Below are 20064 nucleotides of genomic sequence, written 5' to 3'. Positions count from 1 at the left end.
CCCCCCCCCCCCCCCCAAGAAAAAAATCTTTTACTACCATTACATGTCACCAAACTGCAGCTGGCAGTGCTACGGAGATTTTAAAGTTGAACCAAGAACATAAAACCACATGTAGCACTACCCATTGAGAAAATGAGAAGATGCAGGGATGCAGATCGCATTGGTACCATAATATTACCTCATCCAGAACGAGAATTTCAAGTGATTCATTGATGGAGGTTGGTTGGAGAACACCAGCAGACAAGCATTTAGGGATGCACGCAGGTGTAGCAACAATAATATCAGGTGGTCCTGCCAACGCAGTTCGCTGCAAGAGACATTCATCAAATAGATTCACTAACCAGCACAAAAGCCTGAATCACCTCGCTACATCTAATAGTTTATTTCAGAATCTATTCCTCCCAATATACTTGGGTAAACGAAAATGAACCTGAACCTACCAAATCAGAATGTGACATACTGCTTGTCAATGGGACAACTTTCACTTGAACTCGACAGAATTCAATAAGAGAAGAAATTTCCTTATAAACCTGCATGCATAGTGCGCATGAGTAACTCAGTAACTGATCAATCAAAGAGACTAAACTAGAAAGTACAGCTCCAACCTCCCTCAGATCCTTCTCAGATGCATTAGCAGAACATCCATACCTGTTGACTCAGCTCCCTAGTCGGAACTAGAACAACTGCACTTGGACCTGACTTCTTCTTCGTACTAGAACCAGTAAATAGCTTCTGAAGCAACGGAAGGAGGTATGCGAAAGTCTTCCCAGAACCAGTCTTCGCCCGAGCCACCACATCCTTACCTTCCTGAAACAAATAGAACGTCACAAAACACCTCCTCGAATAGAGCAAAGAGTAAAGAAGAAATCAAAATTCAAAGTTTGAAATTATCTTTTCCAAGCACGAAAGGATACAAATTAGCAAATGAAAACAGTAACTAAGATGCAACAAAGCAGCATCAAGAATTGAACAGCTCTCCCTCGAATCAGGAAGCGAAGTGCGTATGGTGAAGGAAACAAATACCAGAGACGTCTGTAATGATTAAATGCGTACCAAAATTAACGGAATTGCAACATGTTGTATGGGCGTTGGCTTTTGAATTCCCTTCTTGATTAGGGCGCGAACTAGACGAGGGTCCAATCCAAGTTGTTCGAGACTCAGGTCATCTTCTCCGTCTTCCTTTTCCTCCTCATGTTCAACTACTTCGGAAAGCTTCTCCATGCTATGCTATCAGTAGATTCAGTAACAATCAACCAAAAACAGAAGCTTCAATAGAAAAGAAGCCGAAACCGCGAAAACGCAGGGGTTTGGTAGGGTTTTGGGAGGGACTCGAGAATCTGACAGGGTGAGTAAGTACCCCAATTAGGGCTTGGGTCGGGTCAAAACCCAAAATGAATAAGCCCGTTTACGCACGCTGGCCCATCGTTCCCATGGAAGAAGCCGCTCGGCTGGCGATAATGGCGTGGCTATGAGTATGAGCGCTGGATATTCATTTTTTTCATAAATAACCGGAAAATAATTAGAAATAATTGTGAAGTAGATTTGAATAACGTCATCCTCACCCATCATAATTCCCGTAGATAACGTCAAAATTAAAATATATTAAAAAATATAGAATCATAGATACCGCTAACCTACTTTACACCATTGAATGCTAGAATACGTCCCTCGTGAATCTTATCCAACCAAGGAATTCTTGTACACAAAAATAATAATAATAATGTGAATTTCCATTTAATTTATTGCTTATTTTTCATCTGATAATCTGATACCTCAAAATTCTGTAACATCTAACCTTTAAACTAACAATATAATGTATAAATGAGTGAAGTTACATTATATTGGGTGTCAATAATTAAAATTGTATGGTTGAACGCCACAAGTGGACACCCTTTGCCATAAATGCATAGCATTTACTAGGCACAATAATTAAAAACCAATTACCGAGTTTGTAGCTAATAAATTAAAAAGAAAGCCCAAAAGTGCAATGGATGGCCCAGGCCCAAATAATGGGTAGCAAATGGGGCCCAACTCATGATGAAATGCATGCCATTCTCGGAAGAGCCATTAATTTCGGGGAATGAAAGCATGTTTGACTTTGACCCTTCCTTATCTCTCCTCCCTCTTTTACTTTCGGTGTGAAGTTTAAACTCTCTTTATTCAATCACACTCAACGCACCATCCCTGCCCCCACCCCAAAAATACCACTTTTTAATCATTATTTTTTTTATAATAGACACGATTTAAAACTTCGAAGGAAGCTCAGAAGAAGTGAACTACAAACTTTGGTGGTGGTGGTGAGTATTTGTGTAATTATGGATGTTTCCTGTTTGGATTGAGGAGGTGGAGAGAATATTAGCAAATTTGGGATCAGTTTCATTCCATACTGATTCTTTTAACCCATTCCCCATTTCCAGCATCACTAAACTCCAAACTTGTTACTGTTGAACGACCGTTTTGTACCAGTTTTTGGACTCATCCACACAAATTCAACTGACTCTTCTGAATTTCATTTTTCAACCCACAAAATCAATTTCCATAAATTGTAAAATACCATCATTATATCTGATGACACACTTGAGTGAAGTTTTTAAATCAGCAGCAGTAAGCAAGCAGTAATAATGGTGCCACCTCAACTTTAGTAAGAAAAATTGGAACAGTGTTTGATTAGTAAAGCGAATGGAAAATGGGTATTCTCTGACGCAGTTGCACACTAGAGGCTAATAACGGTATGGCTTGGCTTAGATTCAAGTAAAGCCCGGACATTCGGAAAATTTTACAAAAACAAAGAAACTTATGGGCGGGGCGGGGGAAGAGTGATTGAAGCTACATCGCAACAAAATAGATGGCCAACAGAGCTATAAAGACAACAAATTTGACCCAGAAAATGGGCAAACCGACAAGGGCTGAACATGTAAAGCGCATAGGCAATATGTGTGAAATAATGGTAATTGCTTCTCGTTCTTGCATATACATTACCGATCTTACCATGAAAAGAAGTTTTTTGTGCTTCTGTCTTCAGAGCGGAGGAAGAAAATGGGAGCGCATCTTAATTTTAATCAATGAGTTTTTTACATGGTTGATTGTTTTGGGAACAAAATGGGCAAAAAGGTGAGAGGGGGGAAAAGAACATTGAAAAAGAGAAAAAATATCCTCTCCGATGATGAATCGAGAGTGCATCTCCCAATTAAAAAAGGGGGGAAAAAGGGGACTACATCATAGCTGGTTTAGAACAGAGGAGAAAAGGGAGAGAAAAGTGGGGAAATGGTAGGTATATACCTGAACAGAAAATTTATGAAGAATTACAGCTCCTTGATCTGTGCTTGAAAATGGGTGATTAAGATCAATAATCGGGCATGAGCTGACTAATTTTGCCTTCTTCAGCTACCATCTTCCGCTCGGTAATTTTCAGCCATATACAAACGGCGGTGAAGCTGAGAACCAAGCTGACGAGTCCACTCCCTAAACCGATTCCAACAATGGCGATGACGGAGAGGCCCCTGTTCTTCATTGGCGCCAAAGGGTAGCCGTAGAGATCCTTGTTGCCATAAAAGGAGGAGGCATTAAATTTGGGCAAATTGCCACTCCGATTGGCCAGAGTGGAGGGGATTGGTCCGGAGAGATGATTATTAGAGACGTCGAAAGTGGAGAGCCTGACGAGAAGACCCAATCGCTGAGGAATCTGACCGGTGAGCAAATTGTCGTGGAGATCGATAACGTTCAAGTAAGCACAAAATGCGAGCTCCTGAGGGATCTGGTCGGTGAGACGATTGGCGGAGAGGTTGAGGACGGCGAGATTGACGAGATATTGGAGGTCGGAAGGGATGGGACCAGTGAGGAAATTTGAGGAGAGGTCGAGGGCTTGTAAATTGGTGCAGTTGGCAAGAAAGGGGGAAATAGAGCCGCGAAGGGAGAGATTGTTGAGGGAAAGCTTGTAAATACGGCCACTGTTGCAAGTGGCGCCGTGAATGTAAGAGTTGAAGCCATTGCAAGGATTAGCAAGGTTGGATTTGGTCCAGTTATGGAGTGAATTAGTTGGGTCTTCCAAAGATTGGCTTAGATTGATGAGACAGGCCTCGTCGTTCGGATCTGAAGAAGACAAGGGGAGAGCGGCGGAAGCCAACAAGCCCAATATCAGCAGGGTGCAACCAACCATACTGATTACTGAGGCTGAGGAGAGGACGGAGCCCACAAACTTGTAATCAATTAGAGTTCTGAGACCTCCAATCTGGTTGCGATTATGGGGGTCGGTAGTACAAAGAAAGAGATGGACGAGGAAAAGATTAAGACCCAGATAAAAATGGCTAGTGTAGGGAAGGTACAGAGGCTTCCCTTCTGGTTCCGAGTCTGGTTGGCCGTAGAGACGGTAGGTTGCGGTTTGAGCTTCAGAAGGTGAGATTTTGGTGGATGGCTTTGTTATGAGAAAGGGGTTTGGTGGTGGTGGTGGTGGTGGCGGTGGTGGAAGAACGGGGGATGTGGTGGCAGTCTGAGAGAGAGAAGAAGAAGAAGAAGAGGAGGGCACAAAATGAAAAAAGTGGACTTTGGAATGGTGGGAGGTGAAAATGAGATTGGGAGTGTATTTTAGACGAGGAAAGAGAGAGGGGTGGGGTCTGCGCCTTTGGGGATTCGGCTACGCTTGTGGGGGCGGCGACTGCGCATGTGAAGCCGAGGATAGCGACCACTCCAAAAGGGTATTTTCGTCACTTCAACCTATACACTATAAAGTTTAGAAACTCAACTCGATTCAACCACCACCCATTATTTCTAATATAATAATAAATCACTTATTTTAGGAAAATACAACTTTCAAAATTCCTTTTGTTTTTTTTCCCATTCCAGCTTGTAACTACATGGTAATACTTAAAAAAATTTCAAAAAAAAAAAAAAAAAAAAAAAGGTTTAAACTTTAGTTTTGTGTTTTAATAAACCAAGGACTTAAAAAACGTTGAATTTGTAAACTTCTTTTTTCGAACATAAGTTGCTTTTTATCCATACCATCCAGAAATAGATAGCCTAATGGATAAAGAAGATAGAAACAAGAATTGGTTAATATTATCTCGGTGGGTGGTTTAGGTCTAGTTTCACTTCAGCACTTCAAATATGTAAAATTAATTTTTATAATTAACTTCAAATTAATCTCTATACAATTCAATAGAATAATAATAATAATTTCTTTTAAAACAAACATAATTTAGTTATACTTCCATAATTTAGTTAAATCTATTTGGAAAAGCTAGCTATAATAACTAATTTTACAATTATATTAAAAATACATTTTTTCTTAATAAAAAAACATTTAAAAGATATAATAAAACACATTAAATTTCAAACCACAACCAAAATAATATTTAATATCTTAAGTTAACTTTTTTTCGTGCTCACCTGATATCATTGGTTCGATTATTGTTTCTTTCTTCTTCTTCGACTATTAAATTGTTAATGGAGATCGAGACATTAGAAATGATATTAATAATAAATAATTCTCTTTACCTCTTTGAGTCTGATAATGTTTATTTGGGTGCTCGACAATCAAATAGTCCATGAAAAAATCATTTAAAAGGCATATAGATAAATTATTTTAAACTGGTACACTATGAGATAAATAATTAATAATATAGCCTCAAAAGTATTTCAAAAAAATTTCCAACTTTACTTTTCAAAACATATAAAATATTTATTAATTTTTTTATTTAATAAATAAAGAAATACTAAATATGACTAACTTATTAAAACTATTTTAAAATCCAAGCTTCAAAAAAAAAAAAACTTCAATAGACGCTTTTAAAAATATAAACACCTATTGATACTAATGTGATAAAACTCATTATTTAGTTGTTTGATTAAAAGTGTATCGATTTATTAACACTACTTTTAGAGCTTGCCAGCTAGACAGTGCTTTTAGTTTTACTTTTTAGTTTTTTTTTTTCTTTTCAATCTCTTCCTGTATAATATACAAATATACACCCAAATAAAAGTAATTATAATTATTTATTTATTTATGAAAGACTGAGTCAAACCCTAGACTATAGTGTCTTTATAGACTTTTCTCTCTGATTTAACGGATACAAAAACATATTTGATTTTCACCACCAACTTTATTTATATGTTAATCTTTAATTAAATAGTTATTGATATATCTTTATTTTTTAAAATTGATAATAATGATTGTGTGTTTAAATGAACTTGAAACCAATTATTAAGCATCAAATGATGGAACTTTAGATAACATATAAAAAAAATTATTAAAAATACTCCTGAACTATGTATCTTTTTTTTTTTTGTTTCAATTTTTAAGAAATTTTTTTTTAAATCTATTGAAAATTTTGAAAAATTAATGTTATTTTAAGAAAATGTGTACAATTAAGTGTGTTTTTATTAATTTAGTTTTTTTTTTTTTTTTAACATTGGACTTTCCAGAGTTGTTTTGATACTATGTATTTTTCTAATTTAGTCAATCTCCAATGACATACGACTGTTATTCAAATTCCTGAATTTTAGATCATTTTTGCATGCTCTGGATTGAAACTAATACATTAATTTGGTGGAGATTAAATAAAAGATTAACTTAAAATATTTATTAACGTACGTGATTTTCATGCATAAAATTAAAAGTTCAATGCATAATAAAATTTGTTATATCGTGCCAACATTGTTTGTTATGATTCTTTTACATTTATCCTCCTAAATATTTTGTTTTATTAATTGATAAAAGTTTATGAAAAAAATAAAATAATTATATTTTATAAATAAAAGTCTAAAATATTTCTTAGAAGCAATTCAAATAATAAATCAATTTTAGAGTTTTTGTTAGTTCATAAAAAAAATTATTTTATATAATTAATACATACGCAAAACAAGACAAAATGGATATGAAACAATTAAATCTCATATAAGACATCACTGTAACAATAACTAACTTTATTGGCACTAGAACATAAAGTATAGACTCATATTAATAGCAATTAATAACAAGTATCCATAAAAAGTAAATAACTTTATTTATCATTATCGCCTGGAGGAATAAAATAATCCACCTTTAAACAAAAAATAAATAAATTAATTACCAAAATTTCAGTCTCGTTTTTTGCTAATTTTAAATTAATGGAAACTTAAAACTTACCCAACAAATATAGTCTTTAGATATAATATAATTCTAGGTTGTCATTAAAAAAATTCATTTAACAATTTACAGTCAAGCAAATAGGCCGCGGGTCCACGTTGCCACTCCAACTGGAATGACTTATTTTCCACTCTCGCCAATTATAAAATGACGCGTAAGCAGGGAGCGCATGAGCCAAAGAAAATACAAATTTTAACGATTCCCAATCACGGATTGTACGACTTAAGTGTGGAAACAAAAAATATATATATAAATAAAGCCCGGACTAATGAAATGAACCCACGTGTCCGCGACAACTTTTCTCGCCTGGCGTTACTATCTAAAACAATTTAAATTCTAAAACATTCTTTTTCTGATTTAATACGTGGATATTCATTTGATTAACGACAGCACTGTAACTTTCTTAATCTTCTGGAAAATACAATTAAAAAATTTATAAAATCAAATTCAAAGTTTTTTTTTTTTTTTTTTTACCGGATAAATCTGAATGACTGTTTTGAGAAGGTGGAGGCATTTTGTGCGTGGAGTTGGAATGAAATGAAATCCAAAATAGGGAGGGGTTTGAGTTTCAATTCAATGTGCTTTGTCTCAAGTAAACATGGTGGCCAACATGAGTGCCAACACCGCAACACACTGTTGGGATCACCTCGACCGATTCATGCCCTTGAAAGCGAGCCTTCCAATGGGCCCAGCCTCTTACCCCCTGACATACTGGGCCCAATTCTCAGGCCCACTAAAGTCCACCAAGAACTTTTTTCTTTTTAATTTAAATATGGAGAGAATAAAAAAGAAAGAAATGAATAATAGAGGAAGAAGAAAACAAAAACGTTTGACCAGAGTGGACGACAAGACAGTGAAGGGACGACAAGACAGTGAAGGAGAGGGGGAAGGACAAGGGCACGTACACTGAAGATGGCCAAGGTTGTCGACGGTCCCTGACGACAACATTATCCAGTCCACCATTTTTGTTCTTTTTAATTTAGGAAAAGGAAAGAAAGGGGAAGAAATAGAATTGAGAGGCGGCAGAGGGTGACAGCGGGGGCGTTGTGCCGGAGGATGAAGAGGCTGGGGACTCAAAATTGAAAGGTGTGAGACAAAAGAGAATCTTGGCATTGGCAATGGCCACACCAATAACCACCGATGGAAATTCATTTTGAGCTAGCGTTAGGTGTGGCTTACAAGCAACCACCTTTCAGTTTCCGCTGTGTGTCTGCACTGCCACACACCGTATCTGTGTATGGCCCCTTTTTCTGCACCACGCTTTTGGATTTGACGCTCTATCATTCCTTCCCCCTTTTAAATTTTAATTCTCCTCATTTATTTATTTATTTAATACAAAAAGGAATTATAAAATCAATGATTGAACACAATACATTCAAAGTCCAGTCCATATAATTCCCAGATAAGGTCTAAACCCATACCAATCGAAGCTACAATCTGCATTAGGCCCATCTTCTGAGTTCACACATTTGTCACATACCCACCAAACTCATTCTACTCTATAATTTACGTCAACTATGACTTCCAAACTTTAAATAAATTTAAAAAGTTGGAAAATATTAATTTTGAATATGTTTGATGCATGAATATAATTAGTAGATCAGGTCAGAGAACTTCAACATCCAACTACCTTACAAATAGACGACTTACTTTGACGTGGTGCTTTCCTCAACATGTTTTGATGTTGAGCTTAGTATTGAGGCTAAAGTAGTGTCGACCTAAACGCAATTGTATTGCATTCTTTATTTTTTATTCGTGAGTATATTTATATAATCTTATCTATTACACTCGTTTAGACTCGTACATAAGGTCAAAGGTGTTAAAAGGAGTGATCTTGAGGTCATTATTCCAATCTATAAGGTCACTCGAGATTTCTTTACCCTTGAGTAATGGGCTCCCACCCTGCTTGACTATATAGCCTTCGAAAGTAGTTTTTTCTTCTTCAAAAATGGTCGAACCCTGATAAATTTTATGTCGTCAAATAAGACCCTAACCAAGCAAAACCTTTAAACTACACCAAACTTAAAAATGAAGGAAAGTAGGACGCTGCTTTTCCACCTAATCATACACCACATAGACATAGCAACTTTATCTATTTATTATTATTATTATTTTCTCCCCTTTTATTTCTATTTTTTCCCAATTAAATCATAAATGCCACCTGGACACATCGCAATCATGGACATTAAAATTTTGAATGGGCTTGGCCCATAACGTTTTGGGCCAGACTTGAAGCCCAAACATGATAGTCACCACATAAGTCCATAAGTCCATAAATATAGCATCCCTCTGAATAATCCCACAAATTGAAATAGAATCTCATAAAGAATCTAAATGTTTAATGTAATTCTACACCACATTTCAAAACATTTTATAAAGTAAAGTCCTCTGATTCCATGCCGAAAGTTTCAAACTTTTAGTCTCGAAAGAGAGATGAACCCAAATGGAAACTCTCTTTCAAAATCAGGAATGCAAGAACAAGACGCTGCTGAGAGCTAATGGAAAATAGGGCTGCCTTTTGACTTACCAATCCCCTCTCCACGCCGTAGCTTTTTCCACAGACACGGTCCTTGCCTTTTGTTTTTACATGCTGCTTTGTTTGAGTTTTAGGCGTGTTCTTCATTGATGTTGAATGACCTTCTTTCCATTGCAAAAATCATGGAGAAAAATTATGATCTTATGATCAAATAGTGCAGTGGATGGATAATAATTCAATATTTGATATCAGGATATGCGAATTCTTTGCTTTAATTCCCAACATCATGATTAAACAGTGAGTGGACAAGGGTGGAGAAAAAGGACTGAATCTGCCACTATACAGTGCTGTTTTTTTTTTTTTCCTTTGAAAATAACGCATGTTCTTTCTGAATAAAGCAGACATTTTTTTTCTGCCGAATATGGCCCAATATGTCTGTCTCCAAACATAAGTTTAATCCTGGTACGGTTGTCTAATTGCCCAGATTTTGAAAAGAAAATAAAGAAAAAAACAATCCTTTTAATTTCTCTCTTTGTATTATGGAGGGAATGTCCGTCACTTTTCAGAAAAGCTTAGATAAAAAAAGAGGGAATCAGTAATGATGATGTTATGGATGAAGATTGATAAAGGATTTTTGTTTGTGGTCAAAGGCTTTTAAAAGCAAAAGGCCACAGCGTTGAGCTGACCCATCAGCTCTATGTTTTGCTGGGCCACACCCTTCATCCACAGTTCATTTGTGTACTTCGGAAACCCCAGTAAAGCTGAGCTCAATTATGACTTTGATAACAAAGGAAAAACAAAGACAATAATACAGAGAGATAGAGATACAACAGGGAGACTCCAATTTGAACTTCATTTCTCTATTGTTTAAAATAAGTTGAAGTTCCTGTTCTTGCTACTAACATCAGTAAATATCAAATTCTTTTCCTCAACTATCAGACCAGGCAGCAAACACTGGCAACTGGCTCATACAATTTGCTGCCCTCAACTGCTGGGCAGATGCAATCCAGGAGGAGGAGTTCATATTACTACCAGAGGTAGCAAATGGCTTAGACGTCGATTGAGGCATTCCGAACACCATTGAAAGGCTCGTCTTGTCTGGACTCTCCTCCCTCGAGCTGCTAAAGCTGCAGCTGGTCACAATTGAAGATGCATTGGAGAAATGAGCTCCCATTCTTGCCGAGTCTTCGACTCCGAGTTGTGATCCATCATCGGTTATAGCAGACGGCAATCGTGGTTTTGGAATGAGCTGTTGCGACGACTGATAAAGAGCCATCTTCCATTCTGATTCACTTTGATTACTCTGAGTGGGCAAATGAAGAGCTTCTGAATTGCTGTTGTGAGTAGGAGGGGTTTGTCTAAGTGATTCATTATCAAACTCAGGCTGCTGCTTTCTCTTAGCTAGATCGCCACTAAGAAGGGTATTGCTTGCAATGATCCGCTCCACATCATACCTCGTGATATTGAAATTAGTAACCGCATTCATTCCTCGAAATTTGATGGCTGCTATGTCATAGGCTTCGGCTGCTTCCTCTTGAGTACCTAAAAGATTCAAACGGCAATTAAAAATCAAAGTAAGAAAAAGATGTACTTCTGGATGCATATGTAAAAGAGCATCTTTGCTCTACAAGAAAAGGGATTAAACAATTACAACAAAGCGATTCAAGCACAGCCTTATGGTTTTCTGAATAATTCGTTTCACAATGTGAGCCCTACCATTACCAAAGCAGGAAAGACACTCAATTTCATTCTAGGAAATGAGTTATTTTTGAAAGCTATTCCATCAAAATATTCGCAGATAAAAGCATCTAAAAGCACTCACTGAATGTCCCAAGATACAGATCTTTGTTACCAGCAACTCGCCCAATCCGAGCCTGCCATCTTCCATGTTGATGATGTCTGCAACACATAATACAAATGGCAGAGATTCACTGGAAAAGCCACACAAATCCAAAACAGAAACGATCAAGATCTAAATATACTACAAAGCATTGAGTTGAGACTTAGTAGACCTTGTTACGCCTCTGTAAATTGAGGCTCCTCTTGAGAATCCACTGCTTCTTCTGAGAGATTATTGATATACAAACTTGAGATTTTTAATTTACGGCTATATATAGTAGAACTCATTAATACACATGATAAAAATGAGCTTGCCTTCTGAGGTGAGCGACATATTCCTGCCTGCTCATGTTTTTCATTTCCTCTAATTCTTTCTGATAGTTCTCCACCTGCTCAGAACAAGGATTCAGATGAGGTAAAGCGTGATAATTACTAAAGAATATTAAATTAGCATGATCATAACAAGAGAAATTTTAAATTAGATTTAAGAGAAAAGTGGTATTATTACAGGAGAGTTGATATGGGTGGAGGGTCCCCAATACTTGAGTGCAGCAAGATCATAAGCTCTGGCGGCTTTTTCTTCCATATCATAACCTCCTATAATAACCAATTTTGGAACCACTTGATTAGTCATATAATAAGATGGAAAAACTTGATCAATAATTACTCTGTCCAGATTCTGAATGCTTACCAAGGTACACTGGACATCATCATTTGAATCCAATGGCGATCCCAGCCAAACAAACAAAGAAAAAACCAATTGAGTGGGTTATGATTTTCGCAAGAACAAACAAAATATTGATTCATGCAAGAAACTGAAGCCCATAATGCTTTTTTTGTATTTATTTATTTCTTTTACCTTGCCTTCCCTTCCTGCTTTGACCTTCTTTCTTGCAACTGTTATCCCACAAATGTGCTTCATACCTACCCGTCCATCTGTGCCTGATTGACATAATGAAGCATTGAAAGATGGAATGAGTATGAAGATAAATAAAACAAAGCAGCTTCGAGATTTAAGAAAAGAAAAGAATTGTAAAGTGAAGAATTTAGAGAAAGAAGTGGGAGACCTTGTAACCCCTCTGTACTGGGAGGTTCTCTGTCCAAAAGTGTCTAAAGACTTCCTATGAACAATTTGCTTCTGATCAAGCTTCTCATGGCCTCTTTTCTTTGTATCCACAGCAGAACAGTCTGCCAGGGCAGGTGAAGCATGCTGTGTGGCTGTAACACAGCTTGACTGAGAGCTAGGGCTCATAGTCATGGACAAGCTCAATGAATGTAAATCTCCATAAGCCATGGCATTAATGGGACCAGATTCTCCACCATTTTCACTCATGAAACTCACCATCTTCTGCTCGAACGAACCATTATTAGCGACTGCATAGTTCCTAGGAACAGCCCAATTCAGACCAGAATTCTTAGTCTCTATCACTGCTGGTGGGTGCTGCTGCTGCTGCAGATTGCACCCATCAGGCAGGATTACCTTCGAGTCTTGAAGCATCCCTTCACGGCTTCTCAAGGATGAGAAATGCGCAAAGGGTTGGTTGTTGGGCTCATGAGTTGGGTTTTGATGGCAAAAAATGCTGTCGAGGCTGAGAGCCATAGCTTCCCTGCCATTGCTTTCATAGTGATGGGACCCCATAGTTGCGCCACCGAAGAAATCCTCTAGTTTTGGAGTAGAGCTACTCGCCACTTCAAATCCAAAAGGGAGCAATAAAACAAAATAAGATAAAAGAAATTTAAGAATGTTATATTTCTTCTAACTCGAGCACAGAGTAAATTCAGGGACATATCCTAACCTTGTGGATGCTGCCTGCTGAGTGATTCCATTGAACAAAATGAGCCATCTGACTTGAGTGGCATGGCAGACAATGGTGAATAAAAGCCACCATTTTCTCCATCAACGCCATAGCAAATGCCATAGTTAAATTGTGATGGGGAGTGAAAAAGGTTTGCAGGAATTGAAGAGGAGACAGCAGTAGCAGAGGAAGAAGAAAGCTCCATGCTAACGTTAGGGGAGACAGAGAAGCCTAGCCAGTCACAGTTGTTGCCATTAACATTATTCATGGAATTCGCTCAACCCTCACCTTCAATCCACCCCTCTTTCAAACCCAATGCTCTAAATGATTGAAAATTTGAAGGAAAAAGAAAAAAAAAGGCTCTAATGATTTCAACAAATCCTTGCTTCACCCCCACTTTGAAACTGGATATATTTTGTTTGTTTGCTAGCAGCACAGAGAATCATGTCTAACCCGTCTCATAAAGAAACTTAGAGCCTATGACCAACACTACCAACAAAACAACCCGCTCTGTCTTTGAAGAAAGCAAGGGGCTTTAAATCGAGGAAATAGAATGAGCATTGGGCGGAGAGGCAATGCATTCCTATAGGGATCTGTGTGTGAGAAAGAACATCCTTTTGTTGCTTTACCCTACGCTCTCCACCTACTCTTTTCTTTTTTGCTTCTTTATGCTCTTGGATTTAAGGCATGGTTTTGCTGAAGCTATCTTTTATAGATTAATATAAACATGCAAAACCAGAAGAGAGAAGGACGCCTTTCATTGCTCTCTGTATGTGTATAATCTCGGACTTGAAGGGCACCCCACCCCACCCCACCCCACCACTCCCCTCCCCTCCCCTCCTCTCCCCACCTATGCCAAGTGAAGCAAAGTCAAGTACCCTTTAAAAATTATTGACAAATAGTGGGCTCTGTGGAAGTGGGATCCACCGTATTAATGTGATTAAATGGTCTGATGACGCCTCTGAGGACCTTGAATTAGATTACACAAACGGAAGACAAACTGTCCCTTTAGTCACTTCATATATTTAGCAGCTTCTGTTCTGCATGGACCTACACATCCCAAACGGCCTCGTAGGCATTCGCCAGCTACGCCCACCAAAAAAGCAAAATAAAAAGCTCGCCACATACGGCACCGTTTCTCCCCGTTTACTCCACTGCTCCTCCTTCAACTTCAAAAACCTTGCTCTACTTGGATGGATCCTACCCTTTGCTTTGCTTTGCTTTGCTCCTTCCCTCTATTTTGTAGTCTTTTTATTCGGTGACTGCTTACTGCTTCAGAAGGAGGAAAAGAAAAGTGTAAAAGAAAGAAACTCCCTTTTATCAAAATCCCACCTCGTTGAATGCGTTGGGCAATGGCCGACTGTGGACATACCCACCCATTAGCCACCAACTAAACAACACTTTTTCATGCCAATTAGGACATGACAGAATCTTATCCTTAGCCCTTCAGTTTTGAGTGCTTCTTTGTTTCATCAGAATCAGCGCACGCTTATAATCACACCCATTTTTTAAAAAATGTATACATAATTGAGCAGTTACACCCGCTAGCTATGGACTTACAAGGTGACTTAATGAAGCAAAAGGTAAGAAAGGAGACGGTGAAGAAGACTGGTTAGAGTAAAGGAAACAGAGGAGGTATCAAGCCTCTGAAAGCTGCCAAACCCACTTCTTGACAAATACTGATTTACCCACAAACCAACAGTGACACTAAGAAGCTTCAAAATCTAATTCAGCAAATCATTTGTTCTTAGCTGCATCTAATTATACACAGTGATCTCAATTATTGACCCAATTATTTTCCTTCCCCACCATGGTTCTAACATCATCAGAACTGTCGTGTTTTTTCTTCTCTGCTACTGTTTTCAATTTATTCTTTCTTTTCAATTTTTATGAATCCCTTTGAAATGCTTGCAAACTTCCAAAACAAAAGGCAAATTTTTTTACCCAGATTTCAAACTGGGTTGGTCTTCAAATATCTCTTTATATATATAGAACATCTAAAGTCAATTTTAAAACTATTTTCTATGTTTAAAATTTGCACTAAATTTCAAAAGGTAAATTTCAAAATAAAGATATTAATTAAGAAAGATTAGTAAATGATACCCTGGCTTTCAAGGTGGCTATGATTGTAAAATTGTTAACAAAAAAAGTCTACCATCGGTTTATCAAACAAGAGAAATGGATGATAATTAAGAATATTAAATCTTTAGAAAATGAAGGACTAAAAATAAAATATGCAAAAAAAAAAATGAGCCTTTAGGGTCGAAACTGTGATGATTGAAATTCCCACATTATGGGTCCCTTTTGAAGTCTCAATCCCATCCATTCTGAAAATATCTTTCACCATGTTCTTGCATGCACAATTTTGCATGACTAAGTTCATGGAGACAGATTTTCAAGAGGGCATCATTTGGTTTGTTTCTCCTTTGGAAATTATATTAAAGACACAAAACTCTCTTTTTGATTGCAGCAATCATGAAAAAACATTCATGACTCCCCCTCCTTCCCCCACAATAACCCCGATCACCGATACCATTTCATTCCCAAACCAAACTTTAGAACTTTAAAATCTCTCTGGTAGATGTGTTTTAAATCTTGGAAGAAAAGCTAAAAAAAGAAAGTAAAAAAAAATACAATATATTATAACGATCCGCATATGTCAAAATCAATAGGGTTCAAAACCAAGGACAATTGGACTGAACTGAAGGTTAAGTTTGAAAATTGAAAACCACAGGAAAAAAAAGGGGTTAACGAGCCTCAGCTCAGCAGCAACCCCTAAGTTTGATCCTACACAAAAGGGCTATACTCTATACTATACTACTACTCCTGGCATTAAGGACACCCAAAATCCATAATAGAAATGAAGGGGTATTTGTGCAGAGGTTAGGTAACAGAGTAGCCGTAGGGCCCTACATAAAATTCCTTGTTAAACACAGTGAGAGTGAATGGTATATTAAATGATATTCTTGTAAGAATAGGAAATGCAATCCAAAACAAAATCTAAAGCAAAGATTACAGAGATGTACAGAGGTCAACAGAGAAAGTAAATTGTGGATAGCAACCGATCTGAGAGCGACCACATAACTGTGCGTGGTACACTGCTGTTTGCATGGAGATTAAAGTTCTCTGCCCGCTTTCCCTTTTTTTTTTTTTTTTTTTCTTTAGAGAGAGAGAAAGAGAGTAGCTTTCTCAAAACTTAATGGCCTACCTCCATCAAACCATTGCCATCTCCTGCCATTGCCAACCCCATCACTCTCTTTAACTTGCTTTACCATTCGGTCCATCTCTCTCTGTGCTAGAATTAAGAAACATGTCATGTCCCATTCAAATTTTAGATTCTTTCTTTATGGGTCTTTCTTTGGTGACTCATTCAAACTGTGTTGAGGTTTAAGACAGGATTTCTACCATAACAAATGCATTACTCGATCACCTAGTTTTGAGGTTTAACACAAGCAAGCTATTAAGAAAACCTTGTGGGCTTAACTTAGTTCAGTGCTTTTCATGCTCAATATTTTCTATCATCCAAAACAAGAAAGCAAAACCCCTCTCAAAGACAAAGCTGTAAAGCAATCAGAAAACCAAACCCAAACTTAAAAATTAAGTTTAATCATAATACTTAACAGGGGAATCACCAAAATGCCCTCTTTCTTTCTTTGGATCCCTATGTTATTAGAGAGGTTGAAAACAGAGAAAGTCACGTTAGAGAGAAGGCCTAAAAGAACCAACTTTTATGTATATACACATACAATTAGCTTTGGCGTTTGGTTGGGTTCCTGTTAGGAAGAATCCAAATTCGCATCTCTCCTTGATGACAAAAGACGTGCCTTTCACATCTATCTGCTACAATGTCCGGGAATTATGAATTGATATGCCTTCTTTTTCTTTGTTTTTTGTAACTTTATGTAATTCTAAAGATTAAAACAGCACATAGAATGTGACTTTTAGACAAGTGTTTATTTATTGGCCTTATTTTCCTCCTGTACTATGAAGGGTTGTAAGACCATGGTTTGACTTAGAAAACGCACAGAAGAAAGAGACAGCTAAAGATTGCTTTAACACACCAAGACGTGGAATCCAGCCTACACTTTACCTAAAAGGAGGATGCGATCAAAATCTCCGTAATTAATTGTTGTATTAATGCTATGTAGTTTGTCTTTTGTTATGAGGGAGGGTTCAAATCAATCAACGGGATGCTTAAAACTAGCGTAATACTGAAAAGGAGATTAAAACAAGCGAGGACATAAAACAAACAGTTGGTGTGCGACAGGGAGGGAGTCCGGAGCCCAAATGGTGCATCCCAGCTGTTCCTCCTGCGACCGCCTGCTCCTGTTTCAGGCATAGGCTTAGCCTTTGATTCTTCATTCTAACAATTTCGCGCCGTCTCGTTTGATCAATCATCAAATCACCGACACCGACGGCGGAAGCTTTTAAATCTGTCATCTATAGAACCCGTATCTATCAAGGTCGCCATCTGCCCTGTTTTTCGCAAGTTTGGGGGCTTTTTATTACCCTCCAAAACAATTTACATATTATCAATTAAAATTCTATATTTTTAAATCTGAACTAATAATCATTATAGCTATTTTATTATTATTATTATTATTATTATTTTCCTCTTGAACTCAACTCAATATCACTTTAATAAAAAGAAATTCAAAATTCATTCCATAAATATTTCTAAATAAATAGAGAAAAATATTGAATTTTATGCATTAAAAATAAAAAAATAAAATAAAAAACGAAATCATCGTGTCAAGGCAATTGGAGGCCAGCCCATGACTATTGCCTTGACTACCATAATCATAATGGGCCTTACTGGGCCCATAACTCAAGCAGACTTGATGGTTTTCGAGCCTCGTGTAGCCCAAGTTGAATTAGGAGTGTTTAGAAGGGATGTGGATGGAGCCAGGCCCAGTTTAAACCGACCTCTTAACTCGGCCCAGCCCATTAACAAACCGACCAAATTAAGGGCAAGGCTAAAGAGTCGCTGTCCGGATTCAGCAGAAGGCACATAGCAGGAAGCAATGAAAAGTGGGTTTGACCAAATAATTTTATTAAAAAAAAAAAAAAAAAAAAAAAAAAAAAGTACTAAAAATGAGGTTAAAGACAGATCCATCACTTTTAGGAACCCTAATTCCTCTTTAAAACAAGTGGGGAAAAAAATATCTTTTGAAATGATAAGGTCACGTGGCTTCTCTACCAAGCTGATTTTCCATTTATTATTGTCCCTCCTCTATTTAATATTCCGTCTTTTTTTAAATAAAAAGGATTTTCATTTTAAAAGAAAAATAAACTAGAAAATTTACCCCGACAATATTGAAATTATATATATTGCTGTCCATCATGTATTCAATAAATACATTATATCAAATAAAGTTCATCCAGACATGACAAATTTATAAGTTTGTATATATTAGATAAAAAAAAAAAAAAAAAACAAAAACAAAAAATTAGGCCGTAGATCTATATTCATAATTAATTAATATTTGACATCTCTAAAAAGTAGTAAGAATATTTGATGCATCATTATATTCTAAAGCAATATAAAGTTTGTAGTAAGATCAAATAAATTATGACAAAAGCTATAGTCAAAGAAAGTGGATTAAACATGACTTATTATCTTACAGGCTTGCTAATGAGTTAATAAAGGCATGTTGCAAACAAATAAATGTCTCGTATACCTGACTTGTTAATTCACATAAAAAAATTTAGAATTTATAACAATAATGATCAATATACCATACTTCAGTATAATTAGACATTAGTCGATTTGTAGAAAAATAATTATTAATAATAGTCTTAATAATATATATTATTATTTTAAAAGTTAATGATTTGATTTTCTTAAAAAATGGAGATATTAATGTGGAACATTGAGGAGTAGCGTTAAAAATGGTGTCCGACAAGGACCATGGAAAGGTCACTAAGAGAGAGAGAGAGAGAGAGAGATCCTTAGTTGTGTTGAAAAGAAGAGAACATAAGAGGGTGAGGAGGAAATGAAGAGAGTAACATAAAGGAAGCTCACTTGAATTGACCATTCATTATGGCTTTAGCTTATAGGTTCTTATGATACACATTAATAACCAAACTAACATTAATGCTTTCTTTTTTCTTTTGGATTATACAATAAATAAGGCTCCATTATTATCACCATCGCTTATAGATCCCCATCCATTCACTTTTGATACTCACCTTAGACATTTTTTTTTTTTTAAGCCTTTTAATGGTTGCATTGGATTCTAGTACTTCCTCCCCTCACTAAGCTTCTTTTCTCTCATAATTGCCTTTCTCTTTATGTTAATATTGATAAAAGCCTATTCCTATTCTATAGTTTTTTAAGCCTTTTAATGCTAAATATTATTTCAACCTACCTACGCCTCACACTTCCATATTCTAAAATATATATATATATATAACTATTAAAAAAAAAAACCGAACCCGAACCAAGTCAGGTAACAATTAAGTTGGGTCTAGGCGTAAGGTTTTGTCTTTAATATNAATTGAACTTAACCAAAAAAAAAAAAAAAAAAAAAAAAAAAAAAAAAAAAAAAAAGCAAAAAAGTCTGAAGACAGAGCATTGGTTAGTGTGATGTGAGACTGCGTCTGAGTGACAGTCTGGGATGGCGTGCAAGCATGGGCTTCATCGCCGTCCCTTCTTCCGTCCATCTATCTACAACGTCGACCGGTTTGATTCTTCATGTCTCTTTCTACAACGTCGACCGATGATGCCACAAGCACGACAGATTAGCTTCGGTTCCATATGCACCCCAGCCGAACCGGTCGCTAAGACTGACCCAAACCCACCCGCCGACGGTTTCGGTCGGGTCGGGCGG

At 36.8% G+C, this 20064-nt stretch overlaps 3 protein-coding genes across 3 annotated transcripts in view; all 3 read right to left on the bottom strand.

The window, feature by feature from the left end:
- LOC111453557 (DEAD-box ATP-dependent RNA helicase 16-like) overlaps positions 1-1337 on the bottom strand; it is an 8793-nt gene extending 7456 nt beyond the window's left edge. The window contains exons 1-4 of the mRNA XM_023094694.1: positions 1054-1337; positions 649-807; positions 441-530; positions 179-307 (exon numbers count right to left, since the gene is read on the bottom strand). Of these exons, the coding sequence (XP_022950462.1) occupies positions 179-307; positions 441-530; positions 649-807; positions 1054-1221 (546 nt within the window). The 5' untranslated portion in view covers positions 1222-1337. The remainder of the gene's footprint in view (positions 1-178; positions 308-440; positions 531-648; positions 808-1053) is intronic.
- Positions 1338-2944: 1607 nt separating this feature from the next.
- On the bottom strand, positions 2945-4603 carry LOC111453894 (inactive LRR receptor-like serine/threonine-protein kinase BIR2). Its single transcript, XM_023095185.1, has one exon. The coding sequence runs from the start codon at positions 4154-4156 to the stop codon at positions 3344-3346; it is 813 nt and encodes a 270-aa protein (XP_022950953.1). The 5' UTR covers positions 4157-4603; the 3' UTR covers positions 2945-3343.
- Positions 4604-10358: 5755 nt separating this feature from the next.
- Positions 10359-14027, bottom strand: LOC111453769 (AP2-like ethylene-responsive transcription factor ANT). The gene is made up of 9 exons (XM_023094991.1): positions 13232-14027; positions 12503-13124; positions 12295-12377; positions 12127-12135; positions 11944-12032; positions 11751-11824; positions 11609-11659; positions 11419-11495; positions 10359-11138 (listed from the first exon to the last, which is right to left on the bottom strand). Exons 1-9 carry the CDS (start codon positions 13497-13499, stop codon positions 10525-10527), a joined length of 1887 nt encoding a protein of 628 aa, XP_022950759.1. The 5' UTR covers positions 13500-14027; the 3' UTR covers positions 10359-10524.
- Positions 14028-20064: the final 6037 nt, after the last annotated feature.

The sequence above is a fragment of the Cucurbita moschata genome, unplaced genomic scaffold (genome assembly GCF_002738365.1).
Source record: "Cucurbita moschata cultivar Rifu unplaced genomic scaffold, Cmos_1.0 Cmo_Scf00015, whole genome shotgun sequence".
In the NCBI taxonomy this organism is placed as follows: Eukaryota; Viridiplantae; Streptophyta; class Magnoliopsida; order Cucurbitales; family Cucurbitaceae; genus Cucurbita; species Cucurbita moschata.
The sequence above is the reverse complement of the archived record's forward strand: the minus strand, read 5'-3'. Positions and strand labels throughout refer to the sequence as shown.